Source organism: Salvelinus fontinalis, chromosome 1, assembly GCF_029448725.1.
Source record: "Salvelinus fontinalis isolate EN_2023a chromosome 1, ASM2944872v1, whole genome shotgun sequence".
NCBI lineage: Eukaryota > Metazoa > Chordata > Actinopteri > Salmoniformes > Salmonidae > Salvelinus > Salvelinus fontinalis.
Window position 1 is genome coordinate 55,845,741 of NC_074665.1, and position 21,502 is coordinate 55,867,242.

A 21,502-nucleotide genomic window follows, 5' to 3' on the forward strand; every position below is an offset into this window, starting at 1 on the left:
CAAATGATAAAAAAGCAGACTGTTTTGCAGCCTCTCCTCTGTGTTTGATATATAAATATTGAATCAACAGGTTTACTGTAAATGTGCATTTTAATATTCAATGGCTTGTTTAGGCTGACAGCACTTCAGATCTAGTTTCCTGAATGGCAAGAAAAGGCAGAATAGACACTATATGATGGACTACAGTGGGTTATTTGGACACAGGTGCTCTGTGAATGTTTGTGAATATGTATCCTCTAAGCAGGCAGTAACTATCATAAGAACCATACAAACAAAATAATGTAATAATGGGTCAAAAGAGTCATGTACTCGTAGGAACTCTAGGGTGGATTCATAGTTCTTAAATGGGACTACACAGTACACATGCGGACAACCTTTCTGTTTTCGCTAAGGCTAATTAGCTCAGAGACACAACTTGACCATGAAATAGAATAAACTAGAACTGCTGTTTTCAGTAGCCACCCTGCACAGACAGACAGATAGACAGACTCAGTAGCCGTCAACAGGAGACTGGCTGTGCCAGTGCACCAGTCACTACTCTGGCATGCTGAGGTATCTGACAACTAAGGGGTTGAGGGGAGGAGGAGAATCTGACAAGGACAAGTACAGTACACAGTACATAGATGACGATGACAGAATGACAGCTACTGTTTGAAGAGAATAAACACGCCACAGGCAATCAATCACAACGACTTCATGCAACTAAGGTTTTAACAAGTGTGAAAGTTTTACAAACTAGGCTTGATCTCCGCGACGGGGGGCGCCCGAGGCCCCGCAACCTGACTGCCCTCCTTCCCACCAGTCCGCCTACTCCTCCTGCTCCTCTCACTGCCGGAGGCCCTGTCGACCTTTGCCCTTACGGACAAGGCCCCGGCCTCAGCTCTCGAGCCTCTACCAGACCTCGACGAGCGGGAGGGCTGAGAGGGGTCCGACAGAGAGGTGCTCCTGGAGGTGCTGTCTTCCTCGGACTGTTCTCCCTGTGTCTTTTTCTCTTCGTCTGATAGGCGGTTGGCCAGCTTTAGCGTCTCCCCGCTAATGCCCTTAAAGTACTCGATGGTGCGTTTACAAACCTCGCTGGCGTTCTCCCTACTCGTCTCACCTGACGAGCTAACCTGAGACCTGTCTTTGATGGGCAACCTGGAGGGAAACTGTATAGCTACTCTTTCCCTGCTAGACTGAGTTGTTACCTGCACTGATATTGGGGAGCTGGGTGTGCTGCTCTTTTTAATATCTTTGATTGGGATTCTAGACCTGGGCTCTACTTTGGCAATGACAGGCTCTGCTCTTCTCCTCACCTCAGCCTTGACAACCTGTTTGGGTTTTTGCTTCCCTATTGCTGTGCCTTGTGTATGAAAAGACCACCCTGGCGCTTTGACAGGCAGCCTAGACCTTTGCTGCTTCACCTCAGCTTCCTTGATGGCTTCACTTTGTCTGTGTTCAGCCTGAACACTGTTTTCTTCTACTCTCTCTAGAGAGTCTCTACAAAACAAAGCTTCAATCCTACTGGCTTTCTGAAGGGTGGGTTCAGAAGACGACTGCAAATTAAACACCACACTGCCACATTGTATATAGTTAGCCTGGACGCTAGAGGACTCAAGGTTATTGTTGTTATTGCAGTTCTCTGCAGGATAATCTCTTCTTTCTGACAGCTTTGGGTCTCTGTATCCGCTAAACAGACTCCCCACTGACTGGTTTTCCAAGCTAATGTATTCTGACATCTGACTTTCTGACATCTCTGCCTTATAATCTGTGTGATCCCCCGAGTCTTTTTTCACTGTAATGGCTATTCCCATCTTAATGGGGGTGCGTAATTTGGGGTCAACTTTAGAGGCCGTAATCGTGAATGAGGATGTAGTCTCGGCTACTGTGTCACCAGAAGGCGCATCGGTACAGCCAGTGTCAGTGCCAGTCTGTGCAGGGCTGCACTTTGCTGATGTGCTGCTGTCTGTGGCAGTCTCTAACTTCACCCCTTCACCCCTCTCCCCTGTTTTTGACTGAGAGGTAACTACCCCCGGACTCTTGCCCCCTCTCCCCTTGTCCCCTGATTTCCCATCAGAGGAATGCTCACCAATCTGGAAAAATTGAAGCCTCTCTTCAACAAAGTCCCGCTTGCTCATGTCAATTGCACCACTGCGCGTCATCTCAAACATCTTCCCCTCATGGAAGGGGAAAGGGTTAGGCTCGCTAGTCGGTGTGCTTTCGTCAGTCGGGGTTCTAGCAGGGGTAGTGTCTGGAGTGGTGGCTTGCGATTTGTCCTCCACAGACAAACCGAAAGGCTTGGGATCTTCTTCTCTCACTTTGGCATCAAAAACTCCTTCTCCTTCTTCCCCTTTGCTTGACCAGGGGTCAAAGTCTAAGCCTTTCGTGGCAACTGTTTTGAAGGTAGAGTTTAACTCCTCTTCGAGTTGACAACGAAAATAGTTATCTGCAAAGTCTTGTCTATCTGGATGTCTTCCCTCAAGAGTGTAGTCTTTTTCATCTCCGGTGTTTTCGTCTGAGTTTGCTTTCCCATTATCCCCTCCATCCTCACTTGGTGTTTTCTCCTCCTCTATGACTTCAAGCTTTGATTGACTAAAGGAACGATCACATGTCTTGCCGTCATTGGACAGGCTTGATGTTTTAGGGTCCTGTTCACTCAATCCATCATCCTCATCTTGAAGGTCATAGCCATCGAGAGAGTCTATTTCAGTGGCATCTGTGTCATGAGAGAACTCAGCAGTTGTGGCTATGGAGCAGTCTGTGATTGATTGGTCGTTGCCATTTTTCTCTAAGTCTACATCCTCTTCTTTTTCAATGCCATTAGTGCCTGACTCCTTGTTGTTTCCGCTCCTCTCAGGCTTTTGGGGTTTTAGATGCTTCTCTCCTTCCTCCTTCTCCTTCATCTTGAAGGTGTACTTTTTGTTGGGAATGGGATGGAAGACAGACTCATCATCGCTAGAGTCGCTGTCGTCTGCTCCAGGTGGAACTGGAGAGGGAGGTTGAACCCTGATGATGGGCTCTGCGAGGAGGTGCCGATCATGCTCCTCTTGGAGGTTCACCTCCATCATCTCTGACTCAGCCTCTGAGGAGGCACAAGACCCCCTCTTCTCAGGGTCAGAATGCTCTGCCTCTAAAGGCGGAGGTGGGGGAAACTCAATGTAAGCGACTCTTTTCTCTTTGGGTCGTTTCAGTGTTTCCTGATTTCGGTTGGAGGTTTCTGATGAGGCAGGCTTGGTTTTCTTTGGCAGAGACTCCTTGTAGATGAAGGTCTTTCCTTCGTCTTCTTCCGACTCCTCTGCTATTGGAATGGGCATGCCGGGCATGTATCCAATCACGGAATCTGGCGTTCTGGAGGCAAGGCTCACCTCCTCAGAACTTGGTGTCTCAGGAGTAACAGGACTTTTGCCAGAGCTGTCCATGAAAGTAACTTGCTCTAGAGTGTCATCCTCTGGGCTGCCTTGAGGAGATGGGGGCTGTTTTTGTTTAATGGTGTAAAGCGCTCCCCGTGTCTCATGCACTGTTCGGCTCTCGTGACTCACTATCTTTTTGTATGTTCCCAGCTGCTCAGCTGTTTCTTTTTCGTATTTCTTTCCCACTTGGATGCTAACATAAACTGGCAAAGGTTTGATGTCTTTGAAACCCTCAGTAACAACTACAGGGGTTATGTTTTCCAAGTACTCTACTTGATCGCTGTCTATACCATTACACACTACAGTTGACTGACTACTATCAAAAGAATCAGATGATTTTTCTACCGATGAGCCGTTGGTAGATTTTCTGGATTCAGAGCCGCTGTGTAATCTATTTCTAGCTAAAGTAGGTATTTGTAACCCTGGCCTTTCACACAGTTTAACAGAGGTATCACATTTTAATGAAGTGGATTGATGATTTTCTGAGAAACTAGATGGCATTCTAACAGGAATTTGCGATTCCGAGTTTTTTTTTAGACTACCGGTACTATTTGGGTTTTCTCGGACCACAAGCTCTGTGTAAATTATTTTCTTGGTTGTCTCTTGTTTTCTGGCTATTCCATCTCTAAAACCCTGCTGTTCTCTTTGTGAATTGTGGTCATTGCCATGTGCATCTTGAACTAAAGTGTGGGCTAGTTTTGACACTTGTGGTTGATAGTTTCCATTTCCATGACATTCCCAAGTTTTGAAGGACTTTTTTTCTTCCTGTTCATTTCTGTTTGTGCCATGTTTAGGAGATGAGTAAATATACCTATTAGCACTGGGGCTTGGTCCACTAGATCCTCTTACCTCACTTTCTAGAACCTTCCTTGTACATCCTGGACTGTCTGGTGATTTGGGGATATTTGAGCCTGCAAAAACTTGATACACAGGCAGCTTACTTTCCAGGAGTTTTCTTACTGGGGGATTTGACGTGTGTCCCCATTGTGGACCCGTATCTTGCTTTTGAGCCTCTTGTTCAAAATGTAGCCTAACAGCACTGACTTTGGAGGATGACATTTGAAAAGGTTTAGAGGCATCACCCACATTGCCCTGTGAGATGCCATCCCCTGGTTTTCTATTGTCATCCTTATATTGTAGCAGCACTCTCCTCTCTGGGCTGCTTGGTAAACTAGCACATTTTCTATCATTGGAGCCAAACCTGTCTCTGAAACGGTCTCTATATTCTTCACCACTGCCCCCATTCCTGTATGCTGATCTTTCAGGACTGCTGTGCGTAGAGCTAGGCCCTGATCGCGTTTCCCTAAAGTCGGACCTACGGGACTTCTTCTCAGGGGAAGAAAGCTCATCGTTCAGTTTCTCTGTCTTATCACGAAAAAACTGAGAGACTTCGCTAAGCTTTTCCTCTGCTTCCTTAACAGTTCTGTCTACTCTGTCTTCATATATCAGCTTTTCTCTATTCTTGCTCTGTCTGTCATCAGTGACACGCATCCAAACAGAGTGCTTTGGGCTACCAGGTTCTGAGGAATACTGCAACAGTGTTAGTTTGTCAAAGTTATCATCTACATTGGCAATTTGACCTGATTTGTTTGTGTTTGATGACTTCAAAATATATTCTTGCCTTGATCCACTAGACCTTCCCTGACGATAACGACTCCTATCTGGGGATTGAAAACGAGACCTGTCCCTTAAATACTCCTCAGTGTCAGAGTGAGACGAGTCTGGTTTCTCAGAGAGAAGCATTTTGTCTGCAAAGTTGTAAGACTCTCCTCTGAGTTCTGATGATTCATCATCATTATATTCCACAGAATGCTGGCTGAGTAGCTTCAGGGTTTTGTACGAGTCGTCTGCCATGAGCTGTTCAGAGCTTGGACGACTGTCATCTTCCTGTGTCATGGGCGTGTTTACTCTGGAAGACTCTAGGTAACAGGGGAGCGATTCTTCAGGCTCCTCCTCTCCGTGTTGTGACATTCCACTGTTCCCTTGGTAGAAGTACATCTCCTTCTCTGGGCGATTTTTTGTCTCCCGGATGATGACCTCAGTTGGTTCAGTTTTGTTGCCCTTTTCAATGTGAACCTCAATTATTCTTTCAACTTTTGGCTTTAAGCTGATATCTTCAAGAACTCTCTGTGATGTGTCATCATTGCCGGCCTTGTGCTCAAACAGTCCAGCAATTTCTCTGGAGGGATCCCTGCCGGACTGGAAAGCTTTCATGATATCATGCACTGACATTGATTCTTCAATCCTCTCTGATGTATTCTCTTTACTCTGGGGTTTGTGGTACACCATTCGGGTGGTAGTCGTGATGTGGGTCTCTTCCTTAACTCGCATGCCCTTGCCCATCGAGTCATCGTCCGGGCTGATTTTCATCTGAAATGATTTAGTTTGGTCCACATTGGATGCATTCAGCCCTTTGGGTTCAGCATCAATGTATCTAACCGCCCTTGTATCTTCCATCATTGGTTGCTTGTTATCTTCAGGAGACTCATAGCTCCTAATAACATGAACAACCTCAGTCCTTGTCTCCGTGATTACCGGTGGAATATCCTGGAAAAGCGTCTTGGGTCCCATGCCTTCTGCACTCTGTGGGGCAGATGGCGTCCTTTCACTCCTTGTCTCAAAGCCACTGTCTGAGAGGGGACTCTTGTCCTGGTCATGTGAGATGTCATCTGGAGATTCTAACATGGCGTCAGGCCCAAATAGCACATCTGCTAGTTTACAGAGCTCCTTTTCTGAGGCAGAGGACCGCATGTTTGCGGGTGGCATTTTCAGCTTGTGCTCAGGTTTAAGCATACGTTTCTGTTTCTCCTCCCCTTCTCTTCTAACCTCATCAGATCTATGCTTTACATCTGCAATTTTTGAGATAGAGCTACTGCCAATGTCATTTGTCAAGTAGTCTACTACCTTCGATAGATTGAAATCTCTGTCTGGTATAGTCTTAGTTTTGATTTGAGGGACCACTGTCTCATATCTTGGTGGATAACTCCAGTTGCTTTGCTGGGGATCCACTGGCACTTGTTTAGAGAACTGTGCCTCATGTGTTGTATTTGTTTTAAAAGCTGTCTTGTTATCCTTGACCGTATCCTTTGTTAGTATCTCACTAACTTTGACCAGGTCCTGTTTCACTTTCTCTACAATTCTGTAAGGCTCCTCATCCTCCATTCTAGCCTCTTTTGGGAAGTCAGACTGGAAACCTTTGGAGGCTGAACTTGGTTCTGTTTGCAAGATGTTAGACATCCGTATCAAGTCCTCTTTCATTTCTGCCACGTCCTTCAGTATCTCTTGACTGGAGGACAGCGGTGATGAGGTGGTGGATTTTAGGGCAGCCGGGGACATGAATAAGGGGGATTTGACAGGTGACAGAGTTCTGGCAAAGGAAGACTGGGCTTGAGAGTTTGTCTCAGCAGGCATAGTTTTTCGAGGGGACAAGAGGGCAGCAGCTGACTTTGACACCTCAGGGAGCTTTTTAAATTGGGGTTCTGGCAAAACATTTATAATTGAATACACTGGGACAGTCATTGTGTTTGGTGGGTTTGGTGGGGACCTTAAAGAGGCATATAGGGAACTAGAGGCTGAGGATCTTATGGACTGGTAAGAGGATGACGCTGAGGAGGACATGGACTTGAGAGTGCCATATCCAGAGGCAGAGCAGGAATTGAACGTTTTTTCAACCTCATCAAAGGCTGCATTTACGCTTGTTGTTGCTGCATTGGTGGTTGCCTGTATCCTCCCCTGTAAGCTGCTGGAGAGTAGGGACGTGGGGGAGGAGGAGCGGTACTTTGTAGGGGAAACTGTTCCATTGATCAGAGCTGCAGCACTAGGAGGAGTGTTGGATTTAATTGGTGATGAGAGGGAGGAAAAGAGACTCCTTGAGGGGCTTGAGGGGTCTGCACTGGACCGGACAGAGGAGAGGCCAGGAACAGTTTTTATAGGACAGGACGATGCTGTGGTGCCAGTGCCCACAATGACACCCTTGAATGGAAGAGTTGAACTGTACATGTTCAGTGAGGATTTAGGGGAAGCAGGTGGCGTCATGGCGATTGATGACCTTTCTAGCAGACACCCTCCACCAGTGGTGATAGGAGAGGTTCTAGTAGACAATGCTGCCAGTCCCTTGATGGAAACATGGTCTGGAACGCTTCTGACTGGCGATGACTGGAGACTGGGGGTAACCTGAACTGGGTACTGGGACTGCTGAACTACAGTCTTTATTGGCGATGAAATGGTCCTGTACGACCTGATGGGGGAAGCTACGTCGCTGACTGACTTGATGGAATGGGCCGGTGAGCCGCCTATGTTGGACTTGATGGGGGACGCCGAGGTGATGGACCACACGGACTTCAGTGGAGAGGCATTGGGCGTGTTGGACGATGAACTGGAGTGGGAACCAAATCCAGACTTGGCTTGGCCAGGGACGGAGACAGGAACAGCCGACCACGCCTGATAAGATCTCGTTGAAAAGACAGGTTTGTGAGTGTAGCCAGTAGGCTGTGTTCTCGGCGAGCTCCGATCAGTTGTTTCTTGAATAACCAAACCAAAGATTTAACATAAATTCAACGGAAAAAAATTGAAATAATAAAACAGAGGAACCAGAGAGAGAAAGTTGGAGTCAGTAAGACCAATATTAATCAAAGCAGTAAGAATAATATCATTTATGAAACGTCAATTACTATCTAAACAAAGATGTGATGAAAAGTGATTGTTCACGGTCAATGATCTGTCATAAAATAGAACAGATACAAGATAACACATGATGAAGCATACATGGCAACAAAATGCTTGACATAATAGTGAAGAAGAAACAATTTGAAACATACCAACACAACCATTCTATTGACCATTGATGTGCTTTGTCTGTTTGCCGTTTTGCTGCAGTGCCTTTTATATGTTTGGTGCACACCATGATCATATATTTTCAATGCCAAAAATGACCCCACAATCCTTTTAGTATATTATTAGTGCAACAATTGTCTCAAGGGTTCACTTATTGATTGGTTCACAAGAAATGAATGCCCTGAACAATCACTAAGCCAATAAAAGTGAGGTGTTCTTCAAAATAATGAAAAAGATACAAGATAATAATTGTATTTGACATTTGGATGTTGCAATGCCAGTAGTTTTCACACAAATGTTATGAGACAAAAACAAGGAAAATATATTCCACAAAATGGAGAGGGTCTGCAAAGTATACTGACTAAAAATATAAACGCAACATGAAACAATTTCAAAGATTTTACTGAGTTATAGTTTATATAACAAAATCAGTCAATTGAAAGAAATTAATTAGGCCCTAATCTATGGATTTTACATGACCGGGCAGGGTTTTGTTCATGGGTGGGCCTTGGAGAGCATAGGCCCACATACTTGGCAGCCAGGCCCACCCACTGGGGAGCCAGGCCCAGCCAATCAGAATAATTTTTTCACCACAAAAGGGCTTTATTACAGACAAAAATACTCCTCGGTACAACCCCCCACCGCCCCTCAGACGATCACACTATTTGAGAAGCCAGAAGTGGAGGTCCTGGGCTGGCGTGGTTACACGTGGTCTGCGGTTGTGAGGCCGGATGGACGCACTGCCAAATTCTCTAAAACGACGTTGGAGGCAGCTTATGGTAAAGAAATGAACATTCAATTCTCTGGCAACAGCTCTGGTGGACATTCCTGCTGTCAGCATCCCAATTACAGGCTCCCTCAAAACTTGAGACATCTGTAGCATTGTGTTGTGTGACAAAACTGCACATTTTAAAGTGGCCTTTTATTGTCCCCAGCACAAAGTGCACCTGTGTAAGGATCATGCCGTTTAATCAGCTTCTTGATATGCCACTCCTGTCAGGTGGATGGATTATCTTGGCAAAGGAGAAATGCTCAATAACAGGGATGTAAACAAACTTGTGCACAACATTTGAGAGAAATAAGCTTTTGTGCGTATGGAACATTTCTGGGATTTTTTTTAAAATTTCAGCTCATGAAACATGAGACCAACACTTTACATGTTGCATTTATATTTTTGTTCGGTGTATAAGACACCAAGCAAGGGTTGTCCGGGATGGATATGAATCATGACGTGTATGATGACAGTATGGAAAGTGCTCATAATTCTACACTATTGATATATGAATATATCATAAAGGTAATATCGTACACGGCATATGAAGTTGTATAACGTTATTGATATTTTGTATGAACTGAGGATTTATGAAAGTAAAGATGTTAAACTCACTCGCTGCAGGGTCGGTCAGATAGCTGTAGCGCTTACGCAAAGCTAAGGAGGCAAAGGTATGACGTCGGTCTGGTTTTTCAGTCTGCAACAACAAAAACAACAAAATATCTTTTAACATAAAATAAAGATTGGATTTAAAAGCCAAAAAGGTATATTCCCTTTTTTGACATTACGGCCAGAATTTCTCCCATTTTGTGATTTTGAAATCAAATCGAAATGATGCATTTTGCAGTGTGGGAGTCCATGTTGTTGAGGTAGTAGGCACTGCAAGTGATTGACTAAGAGATCCATGCTTTCCTCCGATTGGACAGATTGAGTGTGACCTTGGTGGCGCGATTTCAAGTGCATTAATCAATCTCATTTTGAAGAAACACATGCAATATGTGATTCTAAGATTTGGAGGAGTCCATTGAGATGTCAACAAGCTGACACTAAGAATGCAGCTGATCTTTCAAATAAATCATCTAAAGAGGAGGATGAATGTTCTTTTGAGATCACGAGACTTAATGTAAATGAAGGAAAACTCTGAGATGTAGCTATAAACCATTCCACATTCTTGTCATCGTCTGCTGACTAGGTTATATTGAGTTTCCCCCATGCAACAAATAACTCATTGGTCTTGTAGGTGTTTCCAAAGCATGCACAAAGATGGCTGAAACCACAACTAAGCTGGAGTACTATGCACTATGGAGCAGTTTATCCACTTCTATCTGCCACCCAAATGCACATCTATATCATTCTATATCTTAAAATAGTGTGGAGGGATGGTGTTTTCTACTAGCCTACTGAACACATATGGAAAGAACGATATGGAAAATAAGCCAGGGTGTGGTACACAAATTGGTCCTCTTTGCTTGGGACGAGGACAATAATAATAAAACCAGTTGAATTGAACTGTCATTCATGCATTACAAAAAGTCACTTGACTTCTCACCAATGACAAAGACTACTATCTGCTGCAAAAGGCTCGTATACATCATTAATCAAATAACGATAATCACCACACATTCATATACATTATCGATCCTAGCGTTCACAATAATAAAGCAACGGAAAAACAACAAAGCAGTTCATGCGATGAGCAATCATGTATTTACCTCATCATCAGGATCAGACTCCATCATGTCCTGGTGGTTCCCAAGATGCATTGCAGACAAGGGGAAAGATGACACAATGGACAGCGGGTGGTTTATAATAGGTGTGGGTGGAAATAAACATCAGGAAATGAGAATGAAGCAGCTGAGAGCAGCAAACCATATTGCAATGGAAAAGGCCATGGAATTAACTAGTCCACAGGCCACCAAAGACCCAGAAAAGCAGCAAAAAGAACAGCAACGTAATTCAGAGTTTTTGAACACTGCATAAAGAAACAAAAAGAGAAATGCCACCATAACGTAGCCCTATTACTCTTCCACACTTTGAGCGAGGTAAATTAGTAATATAATGTGTATGACAGAATGTGTGTTTTGTGGGGGCATATAATTGGCATTGGCAAAAATACAGATAAAAGACACAAGCAGCAGGCATTCTAACCAAATGGAGGACAACCTCTCCACTCTGGAATTGCTGCTGTTACTGTACTTTGTCTTTCAATTCATTTACATGAGGATGACATGATATGGCCCAGAGGAAACATCATTCACATATCCAGCCTACCTTCTTATGAGTTGGCAGTGTGATATTCAAATTACATATAGCAGTCTGTGGAAGACCTTTAGTGGTTTTTGTCTCTTTCAAGAATGAGAGTCGACCGCATGGTTCTTGGCCCATGTCTCTGACCTAAGGAGCAAAAAAAGCATGTACAATAAAAAATATATAAAATAAGAGTATAATGACATTCTTTTCTTGGTGCTCAAAAAAGGCATACGTGCCAAAAAAAGAAATGAGAATTAGAGCTTACAACATGTCAGCAAGTTTGAAGGACGATCATCCTCTCACATACCACTATAATAGAAAAGTGTGACCTTATTACATATAAGAGAAGGATGAAAATGTGACGCTACCTTCACATTGAAAGGAAGCCGGTTCTCTTTGAAAGAGAAGAAGTTAAAGATCAGCTGCTGCCCACTCTTGCTAAGAGGAGATAAGTTGCCATAGCAATCCACATGGATAGGCTTGCCCTCCAAGACCTGTAAAATCATTATCAACAATAGCATGTAAATTCATATAAACCATGTAGCTGTGCTTGTGTCTACCTATGTCAGCATATTTTGTGTATGTGTGCGCATGAGTGTGTGGGTGCAAATAAGACCCACCTCAATGTCCTTGCTCCTGGCCACCTCTTCAAAGTTCTCCTGTTGTTCCAGAGTCTTGTCCACTTTGTCGTCCGTCATGCAGAAGCAGCGGAGGCGTGACTCCACAGGATCGTTCATCTTGGCAAACACCACAAACTTGGCCAGGTATGGCACACAGATCAGCTCCCGGTATAGCTGAGAGGCCAGACTGACCGTCTCAGGAGTCTGGTGACAGTCTGTAAGCCAGAACCTGGAGGTAAGGAAAAACAGAGATGATGAGTAAAGCTTAATACATATGTTGAAGCCAACCACAGAGTCTTTTGGCAAGAGCTTGGTTGAGGTATCCATGAACATTATAATGCATACAGCTTGATAAAGCTTGATATAGCTTTTTTGAGAACAATTGATCTAAATCAGGGCTCTCCAAACCTGTTCCTGGAGAACTACCGTCCTGTAGGTTTTTGCTCCAACCCTAATCTAGCACACCTGAATCTAATAATTAGCTGGTTGATAAGCTGAACCAGGTTAGAAACAACTGGGGTTGGAGCAAAAATCTACAGGAGGGTAGCTCTCCAGGATTAGGGTTGGATTTACCAATGAGCGGGTGGCTACAGTTTCCATACAGAGGCCGCATTGTAGCTTACAACCCCCTAGAGCCATTGCGGAAAACTAATTAGCATTAAAAAAAAATCTTGACTTATTCCACATTTTGTTACAGCCTGAATTCAAAATGGATAAAATCATATTTTTTTTCAACCATCTACACACACTACCCTATAATGACAGTGAAAACATGTTTTAACCTGTTTGGGATAGGGGGCAGCATTTTCACGTTCGGATGAAAAGCGTGCTCAGAGTAAACTTCCTGCTACTCAGGCCCAGAAGCTAATATATGCATATTATTAGTAGATTTGGATAGAAAACACTCTGAAGTTTCTAAAACTGTTTGAATGATGTCTGTGAGTATAACAGAACTCATATTGCAGGCGAAAACCTGAGAAAAATCCAACCAGGAAGTGGGAAATCTGAGGTTTGTAGTTTTTCAACTCATTGCCTTTCTAATATACAGTGTCTATGGGGTCATATTGAACTTCCTAAGGCTTCCACTAGATGCCAACAGTCTTTAGAACCTTGTTTGAGGCTTCTACTGTGAAGGAGGAGGGAATGAGAGCTGTTTCAACCAGGTGTCTGGCAGAATGCCATGAGCTGGTCACGCGTATGGCCATGAGAGCGACCTGCGTTCAATTGCATTTCTAAACACAAAGGAATTTTCCGGTTGAAACATTATTGAAGATTTATGTTAAAAACATCCTAAAGATTGATTCTATACATGGTTTGACATGTTTCTACGAACTGTTAAATAACTTTTTGGACTTTTCGTCTGAACTTTCGCCTGGACTTGCCCGCGCCTCGTGAGTTTAGATTGTGAACTGAACGTGCTAACAAAAAGGAGGTATTTGGACATAAATTATGGACTTTATCGAACAAAACAAACATTTATTGTGGAACTGGGATTCCTGGGAGTGCATTCTGATGAAGATCATCAAAGGTAAGTGAATATTTATAATGCTATTTCTGACTTCTGTTGACTCCACAACATAGCGGGTACCTGTATGGCTTGTTTTTGTGTCTGGGCGCCGTACTCAGATTATAGCATGGTGTGCTTTTTCCGTAATTTAAAAAAAAAATCCGACACAGCGGTTGCATCAAGGAGAAGTACATCTTTAATTCTGTGCATAACAGTTGTATCTTTTATCAAAGTTTATGATGAGTATTTCTGTAAATTGATGTGGCTCTCTGAAAATTCGCCGGATGTTTTCGAGGCACAACATTACTGACCATAACGCGCCAATGTAAACTGAGATTTTTGGATATAAATATGAACTTTATCGAACAAAACAGAAATGTATTGTGTAACATGAAGTCCTATGAGTGCCATCTGATGAAGATCATCAAAGGTTAGTGATTAATTTGATCTCTATTTCTGATTTTTGTGACTCCTCTCTTTGGCTGGAAAATGGCTGTATGTGTTTTTGTGACTAGGCTCTGACCTAACATAATCATATGGTGTGCTTTCGCTGTAAAGCCTTTTTGAAATCGGACACGATGGGTAGATTAACAAGAAGTTAAGCTTTAATTTGGTGAATTGCACTTGTGAATGTATGAAAGTTACATATTTCTAAAAAAAATATGCGGAACTTATGGCTAGCGGAACCCCTAGCCATAGGAAGTTTTAAGAGATTTTTGCAAATGTATTGAAAATTAAATAAAGAAATACACTACATGACCAAAAGCATGTGGACACCTGCTTGTCGAACATCCCATTCCAAAATCATGGGCATTAATATGGAGTTGGTCCCCCCCTTTGCTGCTATAACAGCCTCCACTCTTCTGGGAAGGCTTTCCACTAGATGTAGGAACATTGCTGCGGGGACTTGCTTCCATTCAGAAACAAAAGCATTAGTGAGATCGGGCATTGATGTTGGGCAATTAGGCCTGGCTCGCAGTCGGTGTTCCAATTCATCCCAAAGGTGTTCGATGGGGTTGAGGTCAGGGCTCTGTGCAGAACTTGCAGGTGCAAGTTCTTCCATAACGATCTCGACAAACCATTTCTGTATGGACCTCGCTTTGTGCACAGGGGCATTGTAGTGCTGAAAAAGAAACGTGCCTTCCCCAAACTGTTGCCATAAAGTTGGAAGCATAGAATATTCTAGAATGTCACTGTATGCTGTAGCATTAAGATTTGCCTTCACTGGAACCAAGGAGCCTAGCCCAAAACATGTAAAATAGCCCCAGACAATTATTCCTCCTCCACCTAACTTTACAGTTGGCACTACAGTTCGCAATCTGGCATTCTCCTGGCATCCGCCAAACCCTGGTTTGTCCGTCGGACTGCCAGAACGCGTTTCCACTGCTCCAGAGTCCAATGGCGGCGAGCTTTACATCACTCCAGCTGACAGAGGCAGTTTGGAACTCGGTAGTGAGTGTTGCAACAGAGGACAGAAGATTTTTACGTTCTAAGCGCTTCAGTACTTGGCCTACCACTTCACGGCTGAGCCGTTGTTGCTCCTAGACGTTTCCACTCCACAATAACATCACTTACTGTTGACCATGGCAGCTCTAGCAGGGAAGAAATTTGACGAACTGACTTGTTGGGAAGTTGGCACCCTAAGGCGGTGCCACGTTGAAAGTCACTGAGTTCTTCTGTAAGGCCACTCTACTGTCAATGTTTATCTATGGAGATTGCATGGCTTTGTGCTTGATTTTATACACCTGTCAGCAACAGTTGTGGCTGAAATAGCCAAATCCACTAATTTGAAGGGGTGTCCACATACTTTTGTATATATAGTGTATCTCATTTAAATAAATAATCACACCCCTGAGTCAATACATGTTAGAATCACCTTTGGCAGTGATTATAGCTATGAGTCTTTCTGGGTAAGTCTCTAACTGCTTTCCACACCTGGATTGTACTATATCAGCAAATTATTCTTTAAAAAAATATTCAAGCTCTGTCAAGTTGTTTGTTGATCATTGCTAGACAGCCATTTTCAAGTCTTGCCATAGATTTTCCAGACGATTTAAGTCAAAACTGTAACTAGGCCAATGAGGAACATTCAATGTCGTTTTGGTAAGCAAATCCAGTGTATAATTGGCCTTGTGTTTTAGGTTATTGTCCTGCTGAAAGGTGAATTTGTCTCCCAGTGTCTGTTGGAAAGCAGACTGAACCAGGTTTTCCGCTACGATTTTGCCTGTGCTTAGTTCTATTCTTTTTATCCTAAACAAACTCCCTAGTCCTTGCCGATAGCATACTCATGACATGATGGAGCCACGACCATGCTCAAAAATATGAAGGGTGGTACTCAGTGATGTGCTGTGTTGGATTTGTCCCAAACATAACACTTTGTAATCAGGGCATAAAATGTATTTCTTTGCCACATTTTTTTCAGTTTTACCTTAGTGCCTTATTGCAAACAGGATGCATATTTTGGAATATTTTTTATTATGTACAGGCTCCCTTCTTTTCACACTGTCATTCGTGTTAGTATTGTGGAGTAAGTACATTATAATGTTGTTGATCCATCCTCAGTTTTCTCCAATCACAGCAATTAAAATGTTTTAAAGTCACTATTGGCCTCATGGTGAAATCCCTGAGCGGCTTCTTTCCTCTCCAGCAACTGAGTTAGCCAACAAAATGTGGAAAAGGTCAAGTGTGTGAATACTGTACCCACATCCATACCTATACATGCAGTCAGAACCTAGCCTATTCTGGGCCCTAAGTGACATTTGTTGGGGGGCATGTCATGCCAAATAGTGTCCACCCCTGCATCATAATGGAATTTGATTAGCTGTTAGCGTCCGTTGCTGGACAGTTGCTAGAACTTGTCAAATTCTGCCCAGGTAACGTAATGAAAGAAAAAAATCTATAGCCTTCATTGCTATGCCGGTTGCTATGTTCTGAGGGCGCGGAGAGAGAGGCGCATGCAGTCAAAAGACAGGGGAAAATGTGATTGAAGTTACATGTTATTTACAAGTTGTTTTATCTTTAAATCTCACCGATTATTAGTGGATAAAGTACAAAACATGATGTTTACTTGCTTGAAAACCTTGATTTAGCTAACATGAACATGCTGCAAGCAAGCATGGATGCTGCAAATGATGGATGCAAACACTACTGCAAATTAACACCACTTTTCCAAATATCTTTATTTAGCTAGCCAGCTAACTAGCTAAACTTTGTTTTTTAAATTATATTATTTGTGTTTGTAGATAATCAGTTGATTTAAATAGTTATCTCTTGTACTAAGTAGCCTATGACAAGTGCTATATCAGCTGTAACATGTTATGGGGAAAAGGTGAACTCTATTAGTCAATCTTCTGGTCATGAGTGATCAGATTGTAACTGGGTACCCTTAGAGATGCTGGTTCCAGACTAAATCTAGAAGTAATGTTGCAAAGGGTTGGAAACTTTCCGGGAAATCTCCGGAATTGTTCCGGAAATTTTCTATGGGAAGTTAAGTTTGGTAATTTTGCTTAAATTCATCAAAAAAGTTAGCTTATAACAGTGAACCTTTATTGTGGGATACACATCAGGCAATTTTAGGTCTTGTGGCATATTTTGGTTAAACTATCCCCAATTCAATGGAATTCCAACCCTCTGTATGAACAGTGCATTCTTCCATCACATGTACAGCTGATTCTCAGGATCTTGCACACTAATGAGATGCTATTGAGCCCACACTACTACACTGTCTGAACCAAGGACTACACACTTTTCTGGTAAGTTTTGTTAAACTAGTAAATAGTAGCCTACAGCAAAGTGATTTCAAATAATTTCTGATAGTTCGTTTTTACTACCACGTGGGTTTTTAGCTTGCTTGAGCCTGCTATCTGAGGAGTGTTAATTCACCTGTTTTCATACATGTTTCATTTTAAAACATTTATCTTACAAATGAGTTGTTTAATCTAACTGCATAACTATTTATCTGTACATGGAATTGTATTTGTTGTTTTTTTACTCATTTTTTCTAATCTTTACAGGAAAATGCCACAGGCCCTATCTTATGTGAGGAGACATTTCACTGCAGCTAATGTAGAAGGAAAAGCTGTACATTTGCCAAATCATGAGTGAAGAATGCAACAAAGATGCAGAATCATCTGGCCAAGTTCCCTCAGCGCTCACAACAAGCAACCTCTGACAAAAGTCCCTCTACTTCTATTCGAGGTGAAAATGACGAATCAGACACCTTATCGATAGCAACAGCTAATGGTTCTCCTGGAAGCAGATGCTTTTTTGACTCAATGGAGGAACATAGTCAGAGAAATGGTGATGAATGTCTTGCTCGAGCTGTGTATGCAACTGGTTCACTTCTGATGCTCACAGGCAATGTGTATTGGAAGAGATTTCTGAATGTTCTTCGCCCAACATACACCAGATATGCTTTATCTAATCATTTTCTGGATGCAGAGTTCAACAGAGGTCAAGTGAAGGTCAATCAAATCATTGAGAAAGCAGACTGTATTGCAATCATCTCTGATGGGTGGTCGAATGTTCATGGGCAAGGAATAATTAACTACATCATCTCCACCCCTCAACCAGTATTATACAAGAGCACAGACACAAGGGACAACAGATTACAGATGAGCTGAAGGCAGTCATAAATGACCTTGGACCACAGAAGGTATTTGCACTGGTGACAGACAGTACTCCGAACATGAAGGCTGCTTGGTCTAAAGTGGAGGAGTCCTACCCTCAACATCACACCCATTGGCTGTGCTGCTCATGCATTGAATCTGCTCCTCAAGGACATCATGGCATTGAAAACAATGGATACACTCTACAAGAGAGCCAAGGAAATGGTTAGGTATGTGAAGGGTCATCAAGTTATAGCAGCAATCTACCTCGCCAAGCAAAGTGAGAAGAATAAGAGCACCACATTGAAGCTGCCCATCAACACCCATTGCGGTGGTGTTGTCATCATGTTTGACAGTCTCCTGGAGGGGAAGGAGTCGCTCCAAGAAATGGCCATATCAAAGTCTGCCGATATGGACAGCCCCATCAAGAGGATCCTCCTAGATTATGTATTTTGGGAGAGAGTGGTAAGCAGCCTGAAACTCCTGAAACCTTTAGCAGTAGCCATTGCACGGATTGAGGGATGCAATGCCATCCTGTCTGATGTTCAGACTTTGCTTGCAGATGTAAGAGAAGAAATCCGTACTTCCCTGCCCACTTCCCTGTTGCTCCAAGCAGAGGAAACTGCAGTTCTGAAATACACCAAAAAATGTGAAGACATTTGCCTGAAGCCCATACACACCGCAGCGTACATGTTGGACCCCAAGTATGCTGGCAAGAGCATCCTGTTTGGTGCAGAGATCAACAAGGCCTATGGTGTCATCACTACCATGTCTCGCCACCTTGGCCTGGATGAGGGCAAGGTTCTTGGCAGACTGGCAAAGTACACTATCAAGCAAGGGCTTTGGGATGGAGATGCAATATGGCAGTGGTGCCAACATATCTCATCAGAAAGATCTGATGCTCTTTCCTCTGTTGCCTCCATCATCCACCAAATCCCACCAACATCAGCCGCCTCAGAGCGCAACGGGTCCTTGTTTGGGAACACACACACCAAAGCACACAACAGGCTGACCCAATACAAGGGTTAAAAAATTGGTGGCCATCCGGACAAATTTGAGGCTTTTTGAGCCTGACAACGAGCTATCCTCAACAAGGTTGGAAAGTGACAATGAAGATGAGACCTCAGAGTCTGATGTTCAAGAGGTGGACATTGAGGAGGTCCAGGGAGAATACATGGAAGCCTGAGAGGAAGACAACCAAAGCTTTAGTTTATAGACTATCATTTTACAGATGTATGTTGAAGAAGTTTTTGGGAGACACGATGGATCATTGGGGATCATTCAATATTCCCTTTCTTTTGTTGTTCAGTGAAATCATCCCATGTGAAGAGTCAACTCATTTAATTAAAGTTCAATTCGTAACACATGTTTTTTTTTATATATTGGAAGGATTTAATAATTTGCAATTATGTCTACTTATGATAAGGTAAAAGGTTTATGTTTCTGTCTCCATATGATATGGTAAATATATCCAATGCAAAAAACATCTACATTTAAATGGTATTAATATTAATTTGCATATATTTCTGTTAATTCCCATATTGTCTTGTTAATTCCCACAGAAAGTTTCCACCTCTGAATATTCCCCAAAATGTGCAACCCTATCTAGAAGTATAGGACATGCTGTGGCCTATACCAGGGAAATGCAAAAGGGGAAGGACCTGTATTAGTAGATCATAGGAAACCCTGTTGCAGTAAGGTTATTGTAGCAATAACAGTGCCTATTTAATACTAATGTGTTTGTGTAAATTAATAGACTTCTTGCTGAATTACTACATTCATTATATGTAGTTTACCCTTTGTTTTTCTTGTTCCATACCAAGCTGCCATGGTGTAAACAACTTCCTCCCAGCAGCACCAGCAACGCAAGCTAAGCTTTCAAAAATCACATAAGGAGGTAAGACAACCAGATATTTACCATGTTCACAGTGCACAATAAATTATCTGATTATATAATGTTTTATTAGCATAACGTCTCAATTATAAGCAGTATGTTTGTCACACCCTGATCAGTTTCACCTGTCCTCGTTATTGTCTCCACCTCCTCCAGGTGTCACTTGTTTTCCCCAGTGTATTTATCCCTGTGTTTCCTGTATCTCTGTGCCAGTTCGTCTTGTAAGTTTCCAAGTCAACCAGCAGTTTTCCTGTTCTCCTGCTTTTTGCGTTCTCCTTTTTCTAGTCCTCCAGGTTTTGACCCTTGCCTGTTTCTGGACTCTGTACCCGCCTGCCTGACCATTCTGCCTGCCTTGACCACGAGCCTGTCTGCCACTCTGTAGCTCCTAAACTCTGATCTGGTTTTGACCTTTTTGCCTGTCCACGACCATTCTCTTGCCAACCCCTTTGGATTAATAAACATTATAGGACCTCAACCATCTGGGTCCAGTGTCTGCATTTGGGTCTCGCCTTGTGCATTGATAATGTTACCGTCCTTTTTTTTAAGATCCATTCCTCTGGAATCTCTACAATCACTGAAGTGAGTGCAACTTTAATCATGTCAATCAGAAAATGCTGAGTGACAAACAAGGGTAAACATTGAAATAGTCCAAATGGCTTTCTCTCCCTGTGTCTTCTTATGGCGTCTGCATATTAGGTTCGGTTTTCTCCTAGCAGATCTCGGCTAGGCGACGTGAAAGTCTGTGCCTTCCTTCTCCTCATCCTGTTGCTCATTCTCTCCTCTTCCTTCAGACGACATCTTGTCTAGTTACGTCTGATTGTCCAACAACCTGCCTAACCCACTTCATCCCTCCTATGTCTGACCACTGGCTGCTTGGCTGCTTTCACTCCAACTTCAACAAAGCCAGTTGGACCCCTCAAGAAAAAAACACTTCTCAAACAGTTCAAAATGGGAACACTTTTCCTTCCCGGAATCAAATGTACCAACTGCCAACAGCGCAAAACAAATAGGAATGCAAGGCTTTATCGTAGTTTTTTTTTACATAAATGTTTGGTGATCGATCAGGAATGCCTTGGAGATCGACCGCGATCGACCCGTTGGTTACGACTGATCTACAGCTGTTATTGTCAAAATGTTCAATCTAATTTGCTAAGAAACTGTGCTTGCCATATCATCCTGGGTACTCAGTCTCTCCCTTCTGAGACTGACTGCCTGTTGAGGGAAAGTGACAGGCAGAACCACCCGTAGCACCCACCTCCTCTTTATCCTACACGCTAGAACAGAGATACAAAACAAATCCCCCATACCCTACTTCTGCCAAGACTCTTTGAGGATTCCCCTCTCTCCTACTTTTCTTGTCATTCATACTTCTGTTTTCTCAACTAAATTGTATTTTATTGTTTATGTGTTGATGTTAGCCTATACTCGTGTATTTCAGTCTATAACTTCCATGTGGGTATATCAAATGGCACACCTGTTCCACAAAAAGGGCAAGGTTTTCATATTTCAATCTTAAATATTGCCAAGTTGGGTTTCACAAGGTGTTCATTTAATTAATGAATTGTTGTAAATCCCTTTTTGGTATTTGTGAGTTCAACATTATTCAACTGTCTGTCATGTCCTGCATTAT

At 42.9% G+C, this 21,502-nt stretch overlaps 1 protein-coding gene across 38 annotated transcripts in view; it reads right to left on the reverse strand.

Annotated features, from left to right (window-relative positions):
• Positions 1-21,502, reverse strand: part of LOC129857963 (ankyrin-3-like) — a 218,627-nt gene that overhangs the window by 21,443 nt on the left and 175,682 nt on the right. For 28 of the 38 annotated variants that reach the window (XM_055926893.1, XM_055927039.1, XM_055927031.1 and 25 more), the window contains 6 exons: positions 11,865-12,093; positions 11,613-11,738; positions 11,266-11,388; positions 10,707-10,736; positions 9,610-9,691; positions 737-7,909 (listed from right to left, as the gene is read on the reverse strand). In XM_055926893.1, the coding sequence (XP_055782868.1) occupies positions 737-7,909; positions 9,610-9,691; positions 10,707-10,736; positions 11,266-11,388; positions 11,613-11,738; positions 11,865-12,093 (7,763 nt within the window). The remainder of the gene's footprint in view (positions 1-736; positions 7,910-9,609; positions 9,692-10,706; positions 10,737-11,265; positions 11,389-11,612; positions 11,739-11,864; positions 12,094-21,502) is intronic. The other 10 variants (XM_055926959.1, XM_055927057.1, XM_055927047.1 and 7 more) reach the window with 4 other exon arrangements.